Below are 24,471 nucleotides of genomic sequence, written 5' to 3' on the forward strand. Positions count from 1 at the left end.
TGAACATTATCTTCAAAGATTGAGAAGACAGAATATCTGCTGAAGCTACAATAGCTAAAGTAAGAAAGCTGACCCCTGTCTGGAGAGAGTGACTTCACTTGACTTGACAAGACAAAGACAAGATAAATAAGCTCCTCTTTTCCAAATGACCCTTTGGAACTCAGTGCCCCTGAACTAAGTGTGTTGCTGCAAGGGGCACATCTTCTGTCCAGAAACTGACCTCTACTCCCACCTCGTGCTGACAGAGGTGACAATCTCAGCCACCCTACTGGTTTTAAAGATATTATCAGCCACTACCATGATACTTTTAAAGTATGATGGCGAAGTAACCTTCAAATTGACATTGTCTCTGCTTTCCTAACCATAAGTTGGCAGCAACAAATGCAGGGTGCATCCCTGTCCTGAAATGATATGGCACTTACTGCCAGACTTATTAAGTATTTCTAAAATGCTTGTTAGCATCAATAAAAATGAAGAACGTATGTTGCAATATGCAATAGCTTCAAACTCTCTGACGTTACTGAGTATGTTTGGCTCAGAAGAAAGAGCTCTTCCCTTAGGGGGACATATAGAACTACATTGCTAGGGTTTAACACAGTTCTGGTGGTCTTGAAGAAGTGCTGAAAACAATCAAAACCTTTTGAACACATCGTAATTTGAGAGCACTCTGCATCTGGCATGACTGCATCTTTAAGAATTATTAAAGTAATTGTAAACATTGTTAATTTCCTCTTACAACTATTACTTGCTGTGAGATGTACAGCCTTTTCCTATATGCAGCGGTGTAGGTGCAGCGTGGAAAAAGTATGGAAAGAAGAAATTCAACTTCATTTTTCTCCATGTACTGTCGTGGTCCGTATAATAACATATAAGAATATTCTCCACATAAACCCTTGCATTCATCAGCTCAAGATACACTATTAAGGCTGAATTATTTATCGTCTCAAGAAATGTTTTCATAAAGCATTATTTATTGTGCTGTTTTCCCGTACAAGGTTTATAGGGGTCATTTGATGGCACAACATCAGTTTAATAAATTATTTGGAACAAAATATGGAGGGTTTGTGACAGGTTTTCACTAACACTGATATATGACAGAGTAGCAACACACAGAAGATAGCATTTTCTGCACAGATATTGAAATAGTCAAGGGAATATAGAAGATTACTATAAGGTGACCTATGTTTTGCAGGTATACAATTAGTAAAGTGGTTATGAAGTTGTCAGTGGACTAGAAAAAATAAAACCAACTTTAAGTATGTTGTGTTTTGATTTAGATCTGACCTTTGATTGTTTTCAGTCCTCTTCTCTTAACTTATTTCAGCTGTTTCCAATATGTAAGTAGTCAATTCGTGTTGCAGGTTCAGAGGTAAATGGGAATAGTGGACATTTACTTATTATAACAAATACTTACTTTCTATATACATTCAACTTGGTATATTCCATGCAGATTTAAAGAGGGAATGCGCATTGAGGGTATTTCAATAGAATTTTAGGCACACAGTAAGTTCATATAAAATGTATTTGGCAAGACTGTTGTATAGCATCAAACTTTCATGAAGATAATTATGAGCTTCTTTTAAAGAAGTTTTGAAGTCTTTTTGTAACTTCTCTTACTGAGCATCTAAGTTAGTTTGCTGCTATGCATTCTGCTTCCACTTCTACTCAAAGTCAAGATTTTAGAAAATTTGTCAGTTATATTATCTACAGTATTGCACAGAAAATTATAATAAAATTAAAACTGGAGTAGTAAAGGGAAACCTGCTGAGCCTCATCTAAAAAACTTTCATTTCATTTCACGGTGGGGAATGTTGAAAGCACTGCCTAATATGTTACTGTTACATTAAATAGAGAAGAGATGCATCTGTGTTAGTCACATGGGATTTTCTTTCTAATAAAACGAAAAAGACACTAAACCAAATACAATTAAATGAAGACAAGCCCTTCAGAGTAATCCATTGAGCCAAACTGTAGGACTGTCACATAGCAAAGTGAGGCAAGCTTTGCAGAAACCAGCCTCCTACTCATATTTTATAACTTCCAAGCACCTAAATATTTAGTCACAGCTTAGAAAGGCAGGTTTCTTGCACAGATTCAGCCACATAAACCACAGGACAAATCACAGACCTTTGGGCCTGACTAAATCATCAGTGTATTCATTTAGTTTCATACTTCTAATGAACTTCCCAGGCTCCTGTAGCTCTACTTATAACTAAGAAGATTTTTGTGCAGGTGGAGTTGGTGGGTTGCCTGGGCAAGATTTCAGGAAGGTCATTTTGTCCATAAAGGATACTGTGAAGAAAATGAATGATGACTGTAGGGGAAAGAGTCAAAGCTATGGAAGCAGGAGAGAGGGCTGGTAAGAATAAGGGTGCTATAGCCAAGGATTATTGCAATTACATGTAAGGACATGGGAAAAAACCAGGTATAGAGATGCCCATAGAAGTGGCAGAGCAAGCTGCTCATTCAGAGAAATGGGCAAGAAAGAAATTATTGGCTGATTTTGGTGGGGCACAAATTCCATTTGAAAGTCATAATAGGGAAAAGTGCTGGTAAGCCACCTGAACATGAGCAAGTGTGTGCCCACGTGGCCAAGAAAGCCAACAGCATCCTGGTTTGTGTCAGAAACAGTGTGATCAGCAGGACTAGGGAAGTGATTGTCCCTCTGTGCTCTACACTGGTGAGGCCACACCTTGAATCCTGTGTTCAGTTTTGGGCCCCTCAGTACAACAAAGAGGAGCTGGAGCATATCCAGAAAATACCAACAGAGCTGTTGAAGGGTCTAGAGCACATATCTTATGAAGACCAACTGAAGGAGCTGGGGATGTTTAGCCTGGAGAAGAGGAGGCTCAGGGGTAACCTTACCGCTCTCTACAACTGCCCGAAAGGAGGGTGTAGCCAGGTGTGGGTCAGCCTCTTCTCCCAGGCAGCCAGTGACAGGATGAGAGAACAAAGTCTTAAGCTGTGCCTGGGGTGGCTCAGGTTGGACATTAAGAAGAACTTCTTCACTGAAAGGGTAGTTAAGTATTGGAATGGGCTGCCGAGGGAGGTGATGGAGTCACTGTCCCTGGAAGTGTTCAAGAAACAACTGGACGTGGCACTTAGTACCATGGTCTAGTTGACAAGGTGGTCATTAGTCAAAGGCTGGACTTGATGATCTTGGAGGTCTTTTCCAAACTAAATGATTCTGTGATTTTGTGATCTGTATTGTTTCAGCATTCCCTGCAGAGCTTTACTATGTGCAGTAACCCTAAAGTCAGCAGCAGCAAAGTGAGAAGGGAAGCTAAGAGGACAATCTCCCACACTATTCTCTATCCTAGAACTATTTGTCTTCTTCGTCTTCAAAGTCCTGTGCAATTACAATATGACAAACTAAATTCCTTGTTCTGTTGGATAAGAGGTATTGTCTTTCCTTTAAAACATATCTCTGTTTAAAATAAGAAACAAAGTAAATCATTTTCTTGACAGTAAAGATACATGCTTCCTCTCAGAGATGGTAATCACTCATGAAGCTGAGAACAAGTGTAAACCAAGCCAAAGTTCATGCCTGGGGGAATGCTTTCCTACCTCTCATCCACTGCATCAGTGATAAGGACAAAACTATTGCTAGTATCTTCTACAGTCACAGAAGTTGCTAGCAAGTTTGAAGTAAAAATGCCATTTTCCCTGTGATGAAAACCAGTCTTGTTTCCATATCCAAGGAAAACATGAGTTAGAGTGGAATTAAACTCCAAGTTTTTTCTCAGTTTCCAAGATCAAAACACAGTTTAATTCAAGAGAATAGACCAGTGAATGTCCATTACTTATAGCACAGGATAATGGAATTTGATCCATGGCGGACTGTGAGAGTATTTCAACAGCTGGTGCCAGGCTGGGCCAAGAAGGGCCCTAGCTGCGGAGCAGGGATTAAGCAAACACAGTGCACAAGAAAGATGAACATCACTGAATACAAAAGACAGTGTGTATACTGGTCTCCTGGATTAGATGGACCCAGATTTTTCCTTGCCACTTGCATTTACCACATTCATTTACACATCCTTGCCACGTCAATTTACATCGATGCTACATAAGATGCACAGTGTGAGCTAACCAAATGCACTGAGAACAAAAGCCTACCAAATCAAAATGGTTAAGAATGACTGAGCAAGATGGAGAAAGATGAAGACCCATACTTAAAGGCTCAAAGTATTTTGGGGACTTCCCCTAGCATTGGACCAACGTAGAAGCTGTGGTTTGTGGGAACATCTATAAAACCAGGCTTTGTGTGCATGGTTGACCACGTGTCTGGTCCTGAGTGTACTTCTACTGTCAGTAGAAACAGTGGAACTCTCCCAGTGCCAAATGCCCTCAGGAGAAATCTAACAAAGATTCCCCTCATGTCACTTGTCATTTCCAGCTCCCTGGTTTTCTAATCAGTCTTGATAATATCAGGAGAAACATTGAAGCCTACAGGGATGTTCATTTGGATGGCATCCAGCAATAGAAAAGTTGTATGAGATACAGATCCAGAATTACAAGAGGAAATTCTGCAAGAAGGATCCTAATGAGGGTGCGCTTCCAAAAGACAGCATAAAATCTATGTAGTCCAGCCCTTGTCGTGCAGGTGACTGAGTCAGTCTAACAGCTCTGAGTTTGTAATAGCTCTGGTAATACAAACAACCCACAGCACATGACAAAAGTACCCAAGGAGCACCAGAAAATATATGAAACTTTTTTATAACTAAGATCCTTCATTCGCCATTACTCAAAAAAATAAGTATTGAATTTAGAGCCAGTCTCAGAACATGACACTGAACACAGTGTGGCACTAACACATTCCTTGATCTTCAAAAGTTATGGGAATTCAAGTAATTTAAAAGTTGTCTTGTTCTTCCTGAATATAGGTTTATTCTGAAGTAAATCCTGCTTGTAAATCAACACTCCTCCTACAAAACCCGTCTTGTTTGCAGGAAACTAAAGAGAAAGCTAGCCAGGACAAGGAGGTACACCCTCTTACAACAAGAGACCAAGAGGAGACACAGTTCTCCTCCAGGAGTCGACACAGTTCTCCTCCAAGAGTCAGCAAAGGCCTTCCAAGGGCAGAAAGATCTCCAGGTTATGAAAGAGGACATGGAGTACAAAACAGCCTTAGTTATTTGTTACATGGAAGGAATGGTGTTTCCAGGAAAGAAGGGGAAGAGAAAATAGTGACCCATTAGTATAAGCAATATGTCCCAATAAAATGGTCTCACTGGCAATTAACTATATTAAAAAATCTAGTCAAAATAATCCAAAATAATGTTTGAAAATGGGTAATGTGGAGGAGATTTAATTTGCAGCTGCTTCTCCAGAAAGGAGTCCTGCCAGATCTCAGAGAGTAATGAATGCAGCTACCCTGCTTAAGTTCTTGAAACTTCTACTAAAATTTCACTGGTGTAGAATTTTAGCACTTGATTAGACAATGATTTGCAGACAGTAGGTCTTCTTTCAGTGATTTACGTATATAGCACTTATGCGGCAGAAGAGTTTTTCCTTTTTTCAGTTGCTGTATCACTAAAAAGATGGTAAAATTAGAGAGCAGTAGAGAGTGGAAAATGTTTCTTTCATGAACAGTCCTTTTTTTGCCAAAACACTCCAAATGATGTTGCAATTTGAATATGCCAGTTCAATACAGCCACAGGAGAAAACTTACCTGTTACCCACCCCGACCATGAATGTTTCTCCTCAGTACAAGCCAATGAATATTCTGTCCTAAGAAACATAAACAACCTGCATGCTTACAATCTAATAAGCCACGACTGTGGACTGCAGCAATACCTATGCTAAAGACATTCTGTATGTGTTCAAAAAAGAGAAGTCCTTATTTCTCTTCCGAGAAAGAAATCATTCAGACATTCGGTGTCAGAGGAGAGAACTGGGAATGCTCTAACTCAGTAGAATATGTCTTTAAAAAACAAACTTCTAATTGTTAAAAAAACTCAAATACATTGGGGACTTCTTGGCTCAAGGTATCAGCTTGAACCCTAACTAAGCAGAGGAACTTAAATCCTTGATTTGTGTGTCAAAGTACAGGTTTCATCAAAAATAGACATTTGAGGGTAATTTGAAAGCCTCTAATTATTTACATAATGGAAATCAATATATGTCATACCAAGAAAAGACTGGTGGGAACAAAGAGATGGAATCAAGGAGATATAATTTCCTCCTTCTTGTTGTTAATTTAGGCATTTTATCCTCTTCTTATAAATCTCTGTTATTTATTAATATTTCAGTTTTTTTATTATTTTATTTTTCCTATGTCTTTTCTAGATATATCCATTATAAAGGGCTTGGAGAGAGTCCAGTGAAAGGGCACAAAGATGATGAAGAGACTAGAGCACCTCTCCTATGAGGAAAGGCTGAGAGAGTGAGAGCTGGAACTGTTCAGCCTGGAGAAGGGAAAGCTCAGGGCGGATCTCATCAGAGTGTATAAATACCTAAAGGAAGGGTGGAAAGAACAGCAAGGTTCTTTTCAGAAGTGTCCAGTGACAGGATCAGAGTGCAAGTGAAACAGGAGGTTCTCTCTGAACATCAGGAAGCACATTTCCACTGTAAGGGTGACCAAGCACTGGCTGAGGTTGCCCAGGGACATCGTAGACTCTCCACCCTTAAAGATATTCAAAAGCCATCTGGACATGGTCCTGGAAAACTGGTTCTCAATGACGCTGCTTGAGCAGGACAGGTGGATCAGGTGACTTCCAGAGGTTCCTTCCATCTTCAATCTTTCTGTGAATCTATGATTCACTAAGACTATGGTTTTAAATTCAAGGGAAACCTTCAAGCTGCTGAAACTGGCTAACAAATGAAAGGAGAATTTTTCCCATGGAAATGGATCCAGTATAGGCCATAAATGTAATAATAAATTCAACCATATGAGCTTAGTTTCAGTATCAGTTGAAACTTGTTGTGAGAAAATTTTCCGTGCTTATATAAAATAAAATCTAAAAAACATATTTACACCAAAGAAGCAGAATTTGTCAATCCAGGGAAAAAATTGCTGACAGTTTGAAAAGAAAATGCTGGGAAAACAGAATTGTTAGGAAGAGACAGTGGGGTAGAAAGGGATGCCTGAGAACCCCAGTACATGCACTGCTGAGGCATCTTGGACCGTCAGACCAGGAGCTTTGCTTCATGTAAGCAGCATTCCTAAAGCACTGTTAAGCAGCATTACATTGCAGATTATGCACTGAAAGCAAGATCACTCTGTGCTTCCTTACCCATCTCAGGTTTTAAGATCTTAATTTTCCATGAGTATCACTGGAGTGTCATACATGTCACACCAGAAGCAGGTCTACAGTGGGGGCTGCAACACTAAATATTCAAATACTACAATAAATAACAGCCTGAAGGGTCTAATCAATGAACCTGAGGAATCCCTATCACGGTAGTATGCTACTGATCTAGGAGAATAAGAGCCATGGACGCTGTAGGAGGAGAACAATGCTGGAAGAGCCTGCAAGCAATTGAGGATACTGAAAATCAGGCCAGCTGGGAGGAATCCTTTGTTGTTTTCTTCTTAAAAGGGATAAATTCAATTTCCATTAAAGATAAACATTGATGTGAATTGGATCACGCCAAACACATAGACGAGTAAAAGGAAATGACCCACTAACATAAATGCTTAATCAGAAGAAAGACAGAAACCACGCAGTGTGTGCTATCCTGTCAGAAATGGAAAAAAAAAAAAAAGTATATATATGTATGTAAAAGAGGTTTAATTGAAGGGGAGAAGTGGGTTAGAAGGAGTTAGGGGAGCTTGGTAAAAGTGACCAGGAAATCCTGGAACTGATGATTCTTTCAGCAGCAGCAATCCAAGGCACAGCAACATGAAGACAGAGGACCAACAGGAGGGAGATTTCAGTACACCTGGAAAAATCTCAGAGGGTGCATATCAAAGGGAAATAGAAGCTGGATGTTCTTTCAACAAATCAATATATAGAAGATAAGTGTGAACTGTCTCAGTGGCAGTGAAGAATGGCAAATGTAAGAAAAGACCACCTTAACAAGATCTTGAGCTCTTTAGTGACTGGAAGCTCACAAAAAATCTTTTTTAAAAATGAGTAAAATAAAGCACACATATATAAGAAGAGAAACAGAAAAGCCAATGTTTAATATCAGGTGTAGCAAGAAAGGGAAGGTTATAAAAAGCATGCTAGAAGCCCTTTAACCATACAAGGTTGGAAAAATAATTTTCTGCTACTCAGCAGAGAGGGAGCTACATACAATGAAAACAAGAAAGTTTTATGTTTATTGCCTCTTTTTGCTTCCATCTGCTAGGATCACCTTCATGGCTGTAAAAGCTGTGGTGCCACAAGAAAAGGAAACAATTTTTTCTTCTATAATTGAAGCAGGAGACTTCCAGCTTGGATGATAAGGATTGCAAAGGAAAGTATTAAATCACTCATGTTGCAGATTCGCAAAAACATTAGACAATGACCTTCAGGTTAAGGCATAACTTACTCTTTACTCAAGATAAGTTCACTACAGGCTTGTTTCCTAAAATTTTTAATTCTACATGGAAACAGATGAACTAACATTTGTAGACAAATTTCTCAAACTCCGCTGTAATTCAGTTTAAAATCCATAACTTTAGTCTAAGGCAGGTCAAACAACATGTCTCCATGCTTGACTGTCACTAATTTTACAGAGATCTGGATTGCAGTTTAAATATAAATCTTACAGAAACTTTTAAGACATTTATTCGCAGAGTTCATCTGTGACACTCTACAATCCATATCTAGCCGTCCATAAATCTACCCGATTTTTAGCTTTCAAAATCAAATGAAGTCTGGAAATAAGTAAATATAAAGACGGCTCTGAAGTCTGAAATAAACACAGAGATTCAAAATAATACTGTGAGGGAGATTTTTGTTGGGAAGACGCTGCTTTTGTGCGTGCATGCACATCTCTGTTTTTGCATATGTATATGCATGTATGCAAAAAATGTCCAGAAGAGCAAAATTACAAGCTATTGAATTAAATTGTGCTTTATATAAATTATGTAGTAAGGGATTTAAAATTTAAAAATTATTTTAAGACCATGTTAAGATCTCTACATTTCCCATCTAAGACTATACTCAACATCAGCTATCATTTATCAGGAATGCTTATGGCTAAAAGGTCTAACATTAATGAATGAGATGTTGAAGGAAAGCCTGAGTGGCCTCTTCACACAAGGTTAGTTACATTAAGAACTGAAAGATGAGGAACTGTACAGCCCTGGTTGTAACTGTGCTGGTCTATCTAAGTTGTCATAACTGGCTTCCTTACAAGTACTGGGAAACTTAAGCTAACTCTCTCTCAGAAAGGACCTGAGCTGCTAAAAGGACAAGGTGATATTCTTTTGACATTTATTTACTAAATCATTGCCTATACTAGAAGGGAACAATTTAAACAACCAACAAAAGGGAGTTGGTTTTGAAGTGGAGCAAGACCACCATTTCCCCACCAGTGGAAAAACTGAGAAATAAGAGGTACTGAAGGATGTATTGTCAAGAGTGGTAAAAGAAGACAGACTGCAATTAACTGACATGGAATATTTCCAAGACAGAGGCCCAGCAAACTCAAGTGGTCACAGACACTAAGTACCACTCCATGCTCGCAGGAGCCCCACCCAAAGCAAATCTTTGTCAGGGCCAAATGACAGTCACAGTTTCCTGTAGCAGTTGATGTCCCTCAGTCATCAGCTAAGCCTGGTTCAGACCCAGCTGATTCATACACGAGATTCGGTGAGATTGGAAGGTTATTGCTGCAAGCCATTTTGAAGTGCTTATCAGGAAAATGCAAAATGACTAAATGGCTATAGCTTTGGGGTAGTGGGGCTATTAATCTGCCAACTGATAACAGAGATATGAAGAATCTTAAACAAGTAGACAGAAGAATTGTTCTGAAGCAAAAGAAAAACATTTCTAAGAATGAGGAAGGGAATCCACCACAATGACTCAGACTGAATCCTAGAAATATCTGCCTCAACAACCAGGTCTAAATTTTGGAAAGGGACCTGGCCTTTGTTTAAACAACTCAAGTAAGATGAATTTGCCAAATGCTTCAAGGTACTAACCTCTAATGGTCACTAAAAAGGGAATAAATGACTGACAGATGTTCTGCATACCCTAATACCTAATTCTCTGTAAAACCATTGTCACACTTGGAGTCAATATGGTGAGGTTACGCCGCTCCCTCCAGTTGGCTATTGATCTTCATAAATACATTTGTGCTGTGCACAGACTCTGCAGAGTAGCTACTAAAAGGACACCTAGTGGTAAGTAAATGAGCGTGCCCAGAAACCGCTGGCATTGTTGAAGGTGTGCCACTGTAATTGCCATGGGAATTGTGGACCTGTTATGGGTTGAATATGCAATGTCACATATGAACTTATGTGTCAAGTAGCATTACTCATGTTTTTTTTAAAAATGGCAAGCGATATCCTTAAAAGCATGTTTTAAAAACCTGCAATTTACACTTCCTCAAAACTCAGAGAACAATTTTTTTAAGCGAAAGACGCACAGGATTGTCTGTCACACATTACAAAATAGAATGAACCGAATCTCCACTGCATCCACTTTAGGAACATCGGATAGCTGAACAGAACTCACTACAGGCATATCTTGCTTGATATTCAGGCCAAATTTCCTCTTGGGCATCATCACTCCTTGGTTCTTCCATTGTGCCACTCTAAAATATCCTAAGCAATTCCTTCCCTCTATTCTTTTCCTATGAAGACAAATAGCTGGAGAATACAAATTGTACACATTTGAGCTAACTTTAGTTTTTGGGGGGTTGTTTGTTTGTTGGTTGACTTTTTTTGTCCGTGAAACTTTATAGTCACTTCTTGCCTGTGTTTATTCCAAACCCTTTAATATGTACTAATGCCCTTGTGACCAGGAGATGCCCACAACAGAAAGCTCTATTCCAGATGGAGCCATGCTGGTCTCATGCAGAGAGGGATTATAACCTTACTGTGTAGTGACATGCTGCCTCTGGGCAAACAGACCAAAATCCACACTTAGCCTTCTTGTTTATGTCGACATATCATATTACAGGCATGGAACAACTTGCTGACCACTGTCCCTCTTTAATGATTGTTTTTATGTTCTCTTTTCCAGGTTTGTCTTCTCTATTGAACACCAGTTTCTTTGGATTAATCTTCCCTGAGTGAATTAGTAGAGATTTACTAAGCCATTTTTCCAGATACATTTTTTTATCCAATTTTCTAACATCTCTGTATGCCACTGGTCTGTTCTCTGTCCTCAGAGTGTTTATAACAGCTCCCATTGTAGTGCCATCCTTTGATTTAAAAAACCACAAACAATCCATTTCTGCTGTTCTATCCCCTTTCATCACAACAAAGATTGAAACACTGGGATGGGTATGTTTGTTTTCTTTTTAGGTGAATTGCTACCAAAGTTTTTGCTTTAAAAAAACCCAAACAAACAGACTCTGCCTTATTTCTCCATAATTACAAGGAAGTAGATCGTGATGTTCATGAAGGATGCAGCAGATTCCGCTCTTACCCAAACATTTGCAACCATTCCTCACACAGCTCTGTTTCCACAGCTCACCTCTCCTCCACTCCACACTTTTGAAGTTCCAGCCAGCTCTCTTGTCTTAAAATGGTATGTAGTTTCCTTCCTTTACTATAAACAATGCTTTCTGTAACCTTAGTTTCATGATGTAAACACTTAAAAATAAGAATGAAGGGAACACAAACTATGCGTTCAATTAGGTAATTTGGGGACTAAATTAAATGAAATCTCTCAAAACCTGGAACATGGAACATTTCAGCATAATGCAGCCTGGCTTTACTTGTTTTCCTTTTATCTCGTCCCTTTAAGAAAAGAAGACAATGGATCTTAGAAACTGTGGCAGAAGAGTAGTAGAGGAAGCTGAAGAGATATTATTGCTTGTGAATCCAAGAGAAATTGAAGTCAAGCTTAGAGGAAGGGGCCATAACACTCAGGTATGTGTTTGTAGGGAAAGAGGGACTCTGTAAACTGCAGGATGCTTGCTGGAGGCTGGGCAACCAGCTGCCAGAGTTGACATGGGAGGCTCCTGCTATCAGTGATATCACCCTTTGTAATCTGACGTCAGCTTGTGAAATGCCCTCCAGCCTGCCAAAGCCTCTTGAAGCTGGCATTTCTTTTATACTAAAATGCATTTTAAAAGCAAGAATCCAACCAACAGATATTATTCTCTGGTCAAAGCCAAAAAAAAAAATATATATATGTACACAATGTGCATGATAAGAAGTAGTAAGAGGAAGAAATAATAAGGAGTAGTAAAGGAAAAATAATGTCTGTAAAAAATACTTCTGTTTATCTCTGCAGTCGACCTATAAGTTTTGGTCAACTATACTCCTTCAAATAGACTTTTTCCTTTTTTTTTTTTGAAAACAACTCTAGTGAGGATTTCCACTATTAAATCCCTAATCTGGATTTTGCTCTTGTGAACTCCTCAGTAACAGAAGAAACTCAAAATATCTTCATATTTGGAAGAATTCTTTTTATGTGCATCTGAAAACACACATTTGGCTTTCATTGTGTTGTGTGCCAGACAACTACAAAAACAAAGCATAGCCTAGTACAACTACATTCAACACTTTAAAGTTTGAATCTTATCCTTAAAGACAGGGGTCATCTTGGCTTTGCAAGCAAACCTGTTTACTCCTGGCATACAGCAAACATAGGTAATACAGTGATTGCTTGACTTTCACATCATACTGAAACAGGCATTTTGAACATGCATGGTAACAGCTTCACATAGAGAATTCAAAGTATCTACAGGTATTATATCTGCCCCAAGCTTCTTTCCCAGTTTAGTGATTTTACAGTTGTGTTTTTCCCTTTTTCTAAAGCCTGCTGAGGGAAGGTGGATGTATGCCACTGGTGAAACTGCACAAATGGCGTAAGAGGAAAGGCATGAACTTTCCAATGCAACATCCCATGCACAAAATAAATTCAATAATAGATTTTTTTTCCCTGGCTTCCTCAATATATGCTGTTAGTTACTTTTACTCAGGATTGGTGCAAAGCAGCAATAAATTAGAGGGATACTTTTAATGGAATGTTGATATCTTAAGGAAACCTACCTTGAAAGAAACTTTTGACTCGGAGATAGCTGACACTAAGGCGCAAGACTGAAAGTTTGTCCAGCTTCGATACGATGTCGGGTGGAAAAGGGAGGAGGCTGGCCAGGTGGTCCAGTTCTGCATTCAGACGGTCTCTGTGCCTCTTCGAAGGATTTGATTTTTCATTCCCAACTGCTGGCCTTCTGTGGTAGAGAACACATTCTCGATTACCTGTTTTACTTCCAGAGACTGAGATGCTGTCTGCAATTAGTTGATAACGGGAATACTTTTCTTAGCTTCTACGAAAATCTTTAAAGTCTGTCCTCTGACAAAAAAAAGATCGACCTTTCTGTATTTGCCATAGTGCAAAGACACAGGCTTTGTCTTCTCTTTTCACATCTGGAAAAAAGTGAAGAACTGGTATCTCTTACTCAGGACCTCTCACCTTAGGGAACTGGGAACTATCTTCATGTTCTAGTCAATGCCAGGAAAAACAATTTCTCATCTTTGTTGCGTAAATGAGGGGCAGAACAGCAGGGGAAAATTACCACCACTAATGCATGAACCCATTCTATATCCACTGTATTGGTTCAAAGCATCTTAGTTCCCTCTGTTTAATGACTCAAAGCTAACCTGTGGGTCAGGAGATAATTAAGAAAAGAACCTGTCTTTAGACATGAGTTTAAAAAATATGGGCAAGGTGAAGAGAGACTCTTTCCTCAAGCTCAAAACTCCTGTGTACGTTCTCACATTTACCTCCCTACATCAGTAATAACAAAGATAAGAATTTGGTTTCTTAAGAACATTGATATTCCTCACAAAACATAAAGACTAACATTACTCAGCTTTCTAGGCCAAGCAAGTCCATGTCCATTTTGTGTTCCTCCTATGCAATGGACAGTGCTAGATAACCTAGAATAGCTGTTGTGAAAATGCATTAAGATTAAATACATCACTAGTGAGGAACCTCAATTTCGGAATGTCCGCTAATATTCCCAGAGAACACATCCCAGTGTAAGATGTTCTCAAGAGGGAGTAATGGAAAAGCTGGTGCTTCTGCACACAGAAATGGGGGCCTCATTTCCAGCCTGGCGGTGTGGGATGGTCAGTGCTGAAGCACAGACTTCTCCTTTAAGCAAGAAGACCTGAGTGGGAGGTTGAGAAGGTGGTTCCTTGCAGTAGACAGCTGTTGCTGGACCCAGCAGTAGTCAAGTGCATTATCCAGGTAGGAGCTACGGGATACTGGAGCCATAAACTACATGGATACTCAAGAATGGGAAACAGCAAGTAAGAAAAATATGGTTGTGCTAACAGTTTCTACTTTCACCTCACTGAATCCAAGGATCATAATCTTAACTAGTGTCCTGGTTTGAGACAAACTAGAGGAAATAGGGAATACAATATCATACAGGGAATCAATAGGGAATACAGTATCATACAGTGGCCCCAGGACAAGTAGCTGGCTGAGGTTCCAGTGGACAGTGAGAGTAAAACTAATTATTTGTAGCATTTTACTACTGCATTTTCATGCTACCCACGTTTACTGCATTTTTCAATCATAATTTTAATTTTGAGCATTAGCATTTCACAAGGTGGTTAAGGTGTTAAATTAAAACAGTATTAATTTGTCATTGCAATTGTCATTCTAAAAAAAATTCTGCTTAGGAATTAGTATAAAAAGATCTGTTTTTTGAAGAGCAGGTTTGTACGTGTGACTGCTGCCAACTGAAAACCTCTTAAAGCAACTCAGGTATGAAAAATTAATTGCTACTTTTGAGACCCTCACTCCAAGAGGACAGCATCAGTGGACAGAATGGACAGAAAAAATTTGAGGCAGGTGTCACTGAAAACATATAATTTCTGCTTTTTCATTCAAAATTGCAAACACTAATATGTAGTTCTTCTATAACACCATGAGTTACTTCCAAAGACATGGAGAAGATTTTGCTGATTGGGATAAATGATCGACTTTCCTCTATTAGAGAGAGGAAATATAAGAACAAATAATGTAATCAACAAAGAAGGAATAGTGGTTTTTACTTTTTCTAAGCTAACTATTTTTTGCAGTAAACCTTGAGGCTCAATCATCCTATGACACCAAAAGGATGTCTGATCTATGGAGGGCAGTAATTCTGTGGGAACATAGCCCATAGCTGAGCAGAAGCTAAAGAACATAAGCTTTTGCTAATTGATCTTTACATCTGACAAACCAGCTGAAGCAAGGAAGCAATGTAGGACAGAAAAAAATTAATTCCAATGAGGAAAATTAAACTGATGAGTTCAAGAGGTAAAAATTGTCAAGAGTAACATGAAATAGAAATAGAAGTTGTTCAAGTCTATTTACTACATAAAATAGTGACTGCTCTATGCCAGAGAAGAATGGTTTGAGGCAATTAGGTGGTCTGCCTTTGTACTGAGCACAAGGAATAGTTTTCTGGAGACGGCAGTTAATGGTGTAAAAAGACTACAGGAGAAAGTTCAGGGCAGAGTCTTCCTGAAAACTCAAGGAAATTATTCAGTAAGGGAGTGAATCCAAACAAACAGGGGTTTGATGTAAGTGGTAATAAGGTGCCAAGTGGATGTGATTTAAAACAATGTGAGTTCCATGGAAAGGCTAGGTAAGCTGACCATAAACAGAAAGGCACAGGCAGGGAAAATCTTCAGTGAGCTGCTTTGAGGTAAATGGAAATTTTAGCCTTTATTTTCAGCTGAAAGTAGATTATGCTTGTTGTGTTTGTGTTAAACTTGGGATTGTCAAACTGTAAACAGAGACATAGGAGTCACTTGATGATCCCCCATTTACTCTGCTTTCCATATAACACGGCTGTAGTGAAGGAGCATCTGTACTTTAAACAATAAATCTGGCTCTTCTTTCTTCAAATTGTTAAGCTGCCCAAATTCTGCTCTGCAGTAACAAGTACTTGTACCCGTGCAGGACCCACATGAGCAGTCCCTGTGTGGTGGGAGCTATGTGGGAGCTGGTGTGGAGAACGTTTTCTGTTCTGGTGGTACACAAGGCATTGAGCCATTTGCGCATTAGTGATTCAGTGTGCCCATGACACACAGACCGCCACTAGTGTAAACCAGTTTGGTGAGCTCACAGAGGAATTTCCTGCAACTGCAGCTCTACCCTCTGCAGAGCCCTACCCTGTTAATGAAAACTTCACTCTGAGTAAGTTTTTTAAGTATGCTAAACTGTTAAAACAGCAGAAGATCTGAGCTGAGAAAGGTCGAATCATTTATTGTGACAGCAAGCTTTCACTAAGGAGCAAAAGGGAAAAGAGAGACCATAAGATGCAACAGATAGGCTGAGAGCAAAGTAACAACAGATGATTAGCATGAGTGTGTTGACCAGCACCCTCTGTCACTGAGTTGTGCTTGGACATTGTATAGGAATCCTGGCAGAGCTGAGCTCCAGTGGCAGCCATGCATGTGTGAATGTTCACCATCTACCATGAACCAAAAGGACAGAATGAGAGAAAGCTGCTCATTCAAAGAAGGAAAGACGGCCTTTTGCAACCTTCTATGTCTCTTCTGTGTCTTCACAGCAAGGAAAGGTGAAAGCAGAACTAATGGTCAAGAAGACATAACACCAGCAGAGCAGAAGAGAGGTGGGATCATATGGTACCAAGTAAGAGGAAGGGCTATGCCACAAAGGGCTTTAAAATGAGAACTAGCAGGAGAGAGCTGCACCTCCCAAGGTCTCTGTTTACCCTGGTGCTGGCACGGTTCTGGCTGAAGTGGTCAATCTGGAGCAGTTATAGATACACTCGGAGCTACAGCAGGTGTAGTTGCCTTTAAAGAGCTGTAAAACATTACAAGAAATGTTTTGTAGAGGGAGAGAATTTTACAAGATGCCAGGGTTTGAGATGAAGAAGTGGCTGAAGTTCTCAAATCCTAATTGTCCTGAAGCATTGCCTTAGCCTTTTTAAGTATTAATTTCAGCACAGTGATTTTGGCTTGAGGCTAAAGACAAGATCTCTTTAATTTCCAGATGCTTGAATTACCAGTAAAATGCTAGATTTCCACAGGAAGTAAACACTTGGTAGAAAATGTTTCCTTTAGTCAGAATGCCGGCTGTCTGGCTGAAAAGCATATCTGATGGAAAATGTTCAATCTGTCTGAGCTCCAGGTGTTTGAACTGTGTCCATAAATGCCAAAACTTTTTAGTGTAGATCACATTTAATGGGGCTTGTTTGGAAGTTTCTGGGGGCAAAAGGAAAACAGCTACAGTTTTTTAATTTACTTGCATGTATAAAAGTAGAACTTGAACCTTATATATAGTCTGAATAATGGCAACATAATGAAGATAGTCTCTGCTAGTTCTGTGTAGAGAGCAAGACTGAAACATTAGCTCCTCCCAGTAAAATTTGCAACAGATTCTCCAACAGTCTTGTGGGTCTCTATATTCTCCCATGGAGCTTCTTCACACATTTTCATCACTGTTCTGTAAAACCACCTCAGAACAGAATTCCTGTGCCTGAAAAACATTCACGAGCATAATGAAGAGTATCATTCTGTGATATCCTGGGTTAAAAGCCAGCTGCAGGATCACCACCTGGTTGACAGCCTGATCAGGAAAAGATGATGTAGAGTCAGAGAGTTGGCTTCTTGGGATGCACTGAGTATGGGGAGATATAAATGTTCCAGTTGTTCTGCAGAGGGCAAAGCTGCACCTCTGTCCTTTAAATTCTGACCTTTGAAAGGACTAGTCCATGAATCCCTGTTGAAATCCAAGTATCGTGCTCACACTGAGGCACCTAAGCTCATTCATTCTTTTGTTAAGAGAAGGTTAAATTCTAGAGACTATTCACACTAAAAAGAGGGGAATCACCACTAGGACTGGCCAAAGAATACCCATCAACTTTAGTTCCTCTGAAAAATCAGGTTTTACAAGTGAACAAATACTCCTCCCAGAACAGGTGCCAGTATCTACCTTGATTCATTGTTGGAATTACAGGGGGGAAAGTACAACAAGGCTGTAGAGGAGAAAGTGCTATGCCATCAAACAGGAGAAAAAAGCTGTAACAAAGATGGTACGACATGGATCAAAATCATGGTTAAATATGCTGCTCAATTAATAAGATTTGTCTACCCTTCTAAATTCAAGACAAATCATTCAAGGCAGCATAACAGTAAGGATACCTCAAAGTCCTGAAATGTCAGTAAGACCAGTAGGATTGAAAGATACAGACCATGAAAGGAGTTCTGTCAGCCAGTCATTCTGGGACATTCAGAGTCTCTTTAGAGGAGAGTAAGTCCCTGAGCGAGGGAATAAGCACAGGCAAGGCTTACCAGAGACCAAGCTCACAGATAAGATTTGAGGAAGAGACCAGTGTTGCTAGGAACTGAGAAATCATCCTCAGCATGTGGCAAGTAACTAACCACAGAAAATAGAGTGCTGTCTCCAGTGTGGGAGTTCAGTATTCTAACAATTCAAATATTTCCCTTTATTTTAACCCACATTTCTTAATCAAAATTGTTCACATCCTGGCTTGATAAGCTCATGTTCAGGTACCTGCACTGCAACATCATACAAAAGCTACTTGCAAGGTAGCATTACCTGCAGTGGTTCCCAAAATGAAAACTTGGTTGTATAAAGTAAGTGAGAATTTACTTCTGAGGGTATTAAGGCCAGAACTTCAAAAAAGGCTAATGAGGTCATTTCTGTGATTTGTTAGCACATCGTTTTCTTAGCCATTGCATTTATCTAGAAGTCATCTTTGAGAGGAGTTCTAGCTAGCATGTAAACTCCAAACATAAGCTTAATGTTTCTCAAAGCAACTGCAAGCCTCCTTCCTTTCTCACAAAAGTAATGATCCATAAACATTTCTGCATAGAGGTAATTTCACAAACTGGAAATGTTCCACACCTCTTGCAGTTGTTATAAAATCAAACATCCACATCCATACTGAAACAGTAGTGCAGAAATCTTACATACATTTGAATTCAACACTCAAGATTTTTGCAGTAAGAATCATTTGCTTATGTCATTATCTTTGTCTATTGAAATATGATACATTTTATACTAAAAGAAACAATTTTTTAAGTGGGAACAAGTGGTTCATGAGCAAATACTGTCCCAAATCCAAATATCAACAGACATCATTAAAACATTCAGAGAAACTCCCCGTTGACTTTAGACCAATATATACAATTTTAAGCCAAGTGGGTTATTTTTAGAAGTTCTGAACAACTGAAGATAGGGAAATCTATTTTAGTTACCTTTTCATCCTTAAATTGTGTGTGAAGGCCACCAGTGCCAGTTCATAATTTTAACACAGTAAAAATGTGTGTTTCATAATCATATAATCAAATGTAAATGTGGGATGATTATATTAAAAAGCTTTATTTCACAGATCGGTTCATGGCATCTGAAACTCATTTACATTTGAGTTAATAGCAACCTTTTTTTTCCCCCTCCCATTTCAAGCATCTTGTAACAAATTTCCATTGCGTTTCTTCTTTTTCTGCTTTGCCTTCATGCATACAATTCCTCTTTCCTATTTTTCTCCTAATGAAAGTGATCCTATAGTAAATAGAAGTCTGAAAATTATGTGTTCTATATGCAAAAAGTGAGTCACCAGTCTGCTCTTTCAGTTGGCTGAACTGACCCACTTTCCATGCTTGCACATGTTGGACTGAGCAGTGCCCCAAGCAAGGCTAAACCCTGGAAAGGGGAAGGGGGGAGCGCAGTGCCAGAGCTCTGGTGGCACTCAACACACAGCTTCTCAAAAAGCTCCTTGAACAGGGAATCAGGGAGCATGGAAGCACAAAGGTGGCAGCCACCCCTGCAGCCCATTGCCCAGCTGGCATTTAGTCAACCAGTGAGTTCTGCCTACAAAAGGACACTGTCCCTCTCCACTCTACACATCAGCACCATGGTACCCATCACAACTACCACTGGCCTCCTCCTGGGATTCCTAGTGATGGGTAAGGATGGTTTGACCCATGCTTGGCATCCTTTCTGGAGACATCTTACCCATGAAGAGCCAGCCTCCCAACCAAGGGTTTCTCACTGCAGAGAAGATTAGGTGTCTCCTGCATCAGTGGACCATAGGAGGAAGGGAAGCCTTCTTCTACCTCATTTCCAGCCTGTATGTTTGGAGGGAGATGCCTCCTGATGAATATGATACTTAACTGTTTCTGAATGGGTTTCCTCCTTTTCCTCCCAGCATATAGGCATTCCCCCGGAGGAATCATGGCTTTGACACTGCAAAACAAAAGGAATAGGTTTCTTAGTTAGGAGATTTCTGTGTTTCAGACTGCTGTACAAAATGACAGCACTGAGAAAATTCCACCGAGGAAAACGTTTGTTCCTTGAGTGTGACATTCAGCAACACCAAAAATCACGGCGGCATTAGTTAAGATAGAAGCTTACGGCTTATTCCAATTTCCTACCCTAATATTATTAGAATATTGATGTTTATGTTCAATTTTCATTTTTTCCAATTAAGTATACTATATATGATATAAAATGTGTATAAAATACATCCTGTTTACTGGATATCCAAATTTTTTTTCCCTTCCAGGCTCATTTCTAAATTCAGCTAAACAAATAAGAATGAGTAATACAACCCGTCATCTGCAGGGAGGATTTCACAGCTTTTAAAATACACAGGAATATTCTCTCCATTACTGACATTGTGACTAGTAGGTTTCAATTATTCAAATCAGCATTTCTTCAAATCCTCACATCCTCATTTTTAAAGGCTGGGAATATAGCTGTCGGCAGCTCAAGATGTGACACACAGTTTTGTGGTTAGCACTAGGACCCAATGCAGTGCTGACTGAGGTGACAATTTTCACACAAAACTTGGTCTTATTGATTTGTTTGAGTATGTTAGCCTTAGAGACATTGCAAGCTTGGAAAAAGTCTTTGCATTCAGTCTGTTTAAATCTTCTGGAGATTAGCTGAATATCAAAGTCTCTTGATTTTCTGTCTGAAAGAATATTTTAGTCATGCTGAGTGCTGCTCAACAGTGGGTGCATGCTGCCAGAGAGGTTAGTATATCTCAAGAGTAATTGCTGCTTTGTGTAAGATATAAAATTAAAGGGAATTTCTATGTCACTGAATCAAATCCCATGCTGCTGAACATGTGTGTCGTGCAAAGCAAATCATAAACTTACCGAGCTTAATTTAAAAGCCATTTAGAAGGGCTCTCTTTTTCATTGAAAGGCAGCTTTCTGATAACTAGAAACCTTTCGCCTTCCAGCTTAAATTTGTTCATGGTCATTTTATGCCCATTTGTTCTTCTGCCAACATTGTCTTTTAGTTTAAATAGCTCTTCCTCCTCCATTGTGTTTACTCATTGGCATATTTTTAAATATCAGTTATATCTTCAGTCAGCCTTCATTTTTCTATTCTGGGACAACCAAAACTCTTTTATTTCCCTCTCATGTTACAAACTGCTTTTTCTTCCTATCATTTAGGAGAACAGGATTGAGCACAGTTTATTAAGCAAAATCTAAAATGTATTTCATACATGCAAGCACAGCATCCCTTGCTAAATTGAGATACCTTAGGTCTACTGTGCTTCCCTCATCTGGAAAATCAGTTATTGTGTCAACAGACAGCTATCAGGTTACTTTGTCAAAATCATTTAAATCTACATTCTATTTTTACTCCAAATGACCAGAGCTGTTACTTGTTCTTTCCTTCTGAGAATTCATTCTGAAATGACTTATAATATAGAGATCAGACTAGATGCCTTCTCTCAAATGCAGGTTATGGTGGAAACACCAGTCATTCTCCAGCTGGTGCAGTGTCAGGCATAAAGCTCTTCCAGAAGCAGAACCATTTTTTTTTACTATTGCTGGAATGATTTCCTGTGATGTCAGATGGGTGAACTGCCTGTCCAAAGCTGATGAGGGATATGATACAGTGCAATAAATACTGCTGCAGGTTAAGAGTATGCCGCAGTCTTTGCTCAGATAAAGCCTTCTTACCACCTTCAAAGACCTTGTTAAATTGGTTTAATCTTCAAGTTCTTTTTTTTTACAGTCTGCCTGTTTTTAAGATTACATCTACCCTCACAGATTTCCTACTTCAGCTGGAAGCTAAAATGATGTGGAGATGCCAAAAGAACTGTAGTTTCTTCTGAAACCTCGCATTAAAAAGTATTTTCTTTATATTTGTGGTGGGTTGACCCTGTCTGGATGCCAGGTACTCACCAAACCCACTCTATCACTCCCCTCCTCAGCAGGACAAGAGAGAAAAAATATAATAAAAGGCTCATAGGTTGAGATAAGGAAGGAGAGAGAATGCTCACCACTTACCATCATGGACAAATCTGACTGATCTAGGGGAAATTAGTTGAATTTATTACCAAACAAATCAGAGCAGGGTAATGAGAAATAAACCCTAATCTCAAAAATGCCTTCCCCATACCCCTTCCTTCTTCTGAGGCTCAACTTCACTGCATTTTCTCTACCTCCTCCCCCTGCAGCAGCCCAAGGGGATGGGGAATGGAGGCTGTGGTCAGTTATCAGACACTGCCACTTCTTCCCCCTCAGGGACAGGACTCCTCACAATCTCCCATGGCCTTCTCCAACACGAGTCCTTCCAATGGGCTGCAGTTCTTCACAAACAGCCCCTGCAAGGGTCCCTCCCACAGGGCCCAGTCCTTCAGGAACAGGCTGCTCCAGCATGGGGGCTTCTTGGGATGACAAGTCCTGCCAGCAAACCTGCTCACTGTGGGCTGCTCTCTCCATGGGTCCACAGGTCCTGCCAGGACCCTGCTCCAGCACAGGCTTCCTATGTGGTCACAACCTCCTTCAGGCATCCACCTGTTCTGGAGTGGGGTCCTCCATGGGCTGCAGGGGCACAGCTGCCTCACCATGGGCTGCACCATGGACTGCAGAGCAATCTCTGCTCTGGTGCCTGAAGCACCTCCTCCCACTCCTTCTTCACTGACTGCTACTGGCTACTGGCTGCCACTCTCACATATTCTCACTCTTTTCTCTGACTGCACATGCAGTTGTGCAGGCTCTTTTCCCCTTCATAAATACATTATCCCAAAGGCGCTGCCATTGTTGCCGATGGGCTCAGCCTTGGCCAGCAGCAGGTCTGTTGTTGACCTATTGGACACAGGGGAAGCTTCCAGCAGCTTCTCACAGAAGCCACCCCTGTAGACCCCCACTACCAAGTCCTTGCAATGAAAACCTAATACAATATTGTAGTACTTTTGTGTTCTGAGTCCTTCCTGTCCATAATATGAATCTATGACTCATAGTTCATGTTTCAAAACAGTGTCACATGCTAGACTTCCCTTCTCTTGCCTTCATGATCAAAGTTAAAAGGAGAAGAAAGGCTTGAACGGCATAATTCAACTGAAAACTGAAAGTTAAGAGTTCATTCAATTTCCCAAAAGGGCGACTTTGTTTTAAAACCCATTCTGGATCAGCTGATTAATATGTGACAGCAAGTAGAAATAACTAAATGGACCTCAGTATTCAAACAAAACCAGGAAATAAATAGCAAACAATATGAGGTAGAATTTATGGAGTGCAAAATGCTAGTTAGGAAAGATAAAGGCCCAAAGGAAAATTCACAAGTTGCAGCACTAAAGACAAAAGATAATGTCCTTTTTAGAATAATATTATGATGAAAATAATTCTAAAAAGTGTGTGCAGTTCTAATTAGATGGAGATGGCTTTAAGTTAGAACTACATAAAAGCTAAGAGGGCTCAGTAGATTTATTTCTAGTCTCTGAAAAGAAGGAGAATCATGCACTCCCATCAAACAAGAATTAGCCACGCGCTCTTCAAGCTTTCTACAGGAACCTTCTACAGAATTAGGAGAAAGGGTTACCACAGCAACATGGTATGAAGCATTGCCCCAGCAATTGAACACCAACGTCCTAGATACACACCACCAAGAGGTGCTTCTGCCACTGCCACTAATGCCAATAGTGGCATGTGGTTAAAATGAGTCTGAGAATGCATGGACAGGAATAAAGACAAAGTCAGAAGGTTCATGGCTAATGGTCCTAAAAATATGTCTGAAAACAGCACTTGAATTTGTTGAGCTGCACAGATCCATAAACCATGAAAATATGTATTTTAAAAACTGGAGAAGAGCAGGTATTCACAGTCTTATCTGGACTGTGTTTTTCTTCTGATCAACTGTGAGCTCTGCTCTCCACCTGTAGCATAGGGCAGCCCATCTCCACCACTGAAGGAGGCTGGGGGCTCCTTCCCAGGAGCCCACTGGTCTCACGTGGATAAAAAACAGGAAGAAGTTGGGTGGACAGCACTCGGCTGGTCAGAACAGTTGTGCTCTTTCTTTTTTACCTATAACACTTGAGAGTCCTCACATTCTCTCCACATGTTTGAGGAACCCAAAGAAGCAATATTCCACCATTCCAGCAGCGGGAAAGGGGGCT

General features: G+C 39.9%; 1 protein-coding gene across 1 annotated transcript in view; it reads right to left on the reverse strand.

Annotated features, from left to right (window-relative positions):
* AHRR (aryl hydrocarbon receptor repressor) overlaps positions 1–24,471 on the reverse strand; it is a 90,467-nt gene that overhangs the window by 51,103 nt on the left and 14,893 nt on the right. Inside the window, exons 2-3 of the mRNA XM_048289566.1 lie at positions 20,226–20,297; positions 13,106–13,287 (exon numbers count right to left, since the gene is read on the reverse strand). Of these exons, the coding sequence (XP_048145523.1) occupies positions 13,106–13,287; positions 20,226–20,287 (244 nt within the window). The 5' untranslated portion in view covers positions 20,288–20,297. The remainder of the gene's footprint in view (positions 1–13,105; positions 13,288–20,225; positions 20,298–24,471) is intronic.

The sequence above is a fragment of the Corvus hawaiiensis genome, chromosome 30 (genome assembly GCF_020740725.1).
Source record: "Corvus hawaiiensis isolate bCorHaw1 chromosome 30, bCorHaw1.pri.cur, whole genome shotgun sequence".
Taxonomy (NCBI): domain Eukaryota; kingdom Metazoa; phylum Chordata; class Aves; order Passeriformes; family Corvidae; genus Corvus; species Corvus hawaiiensis.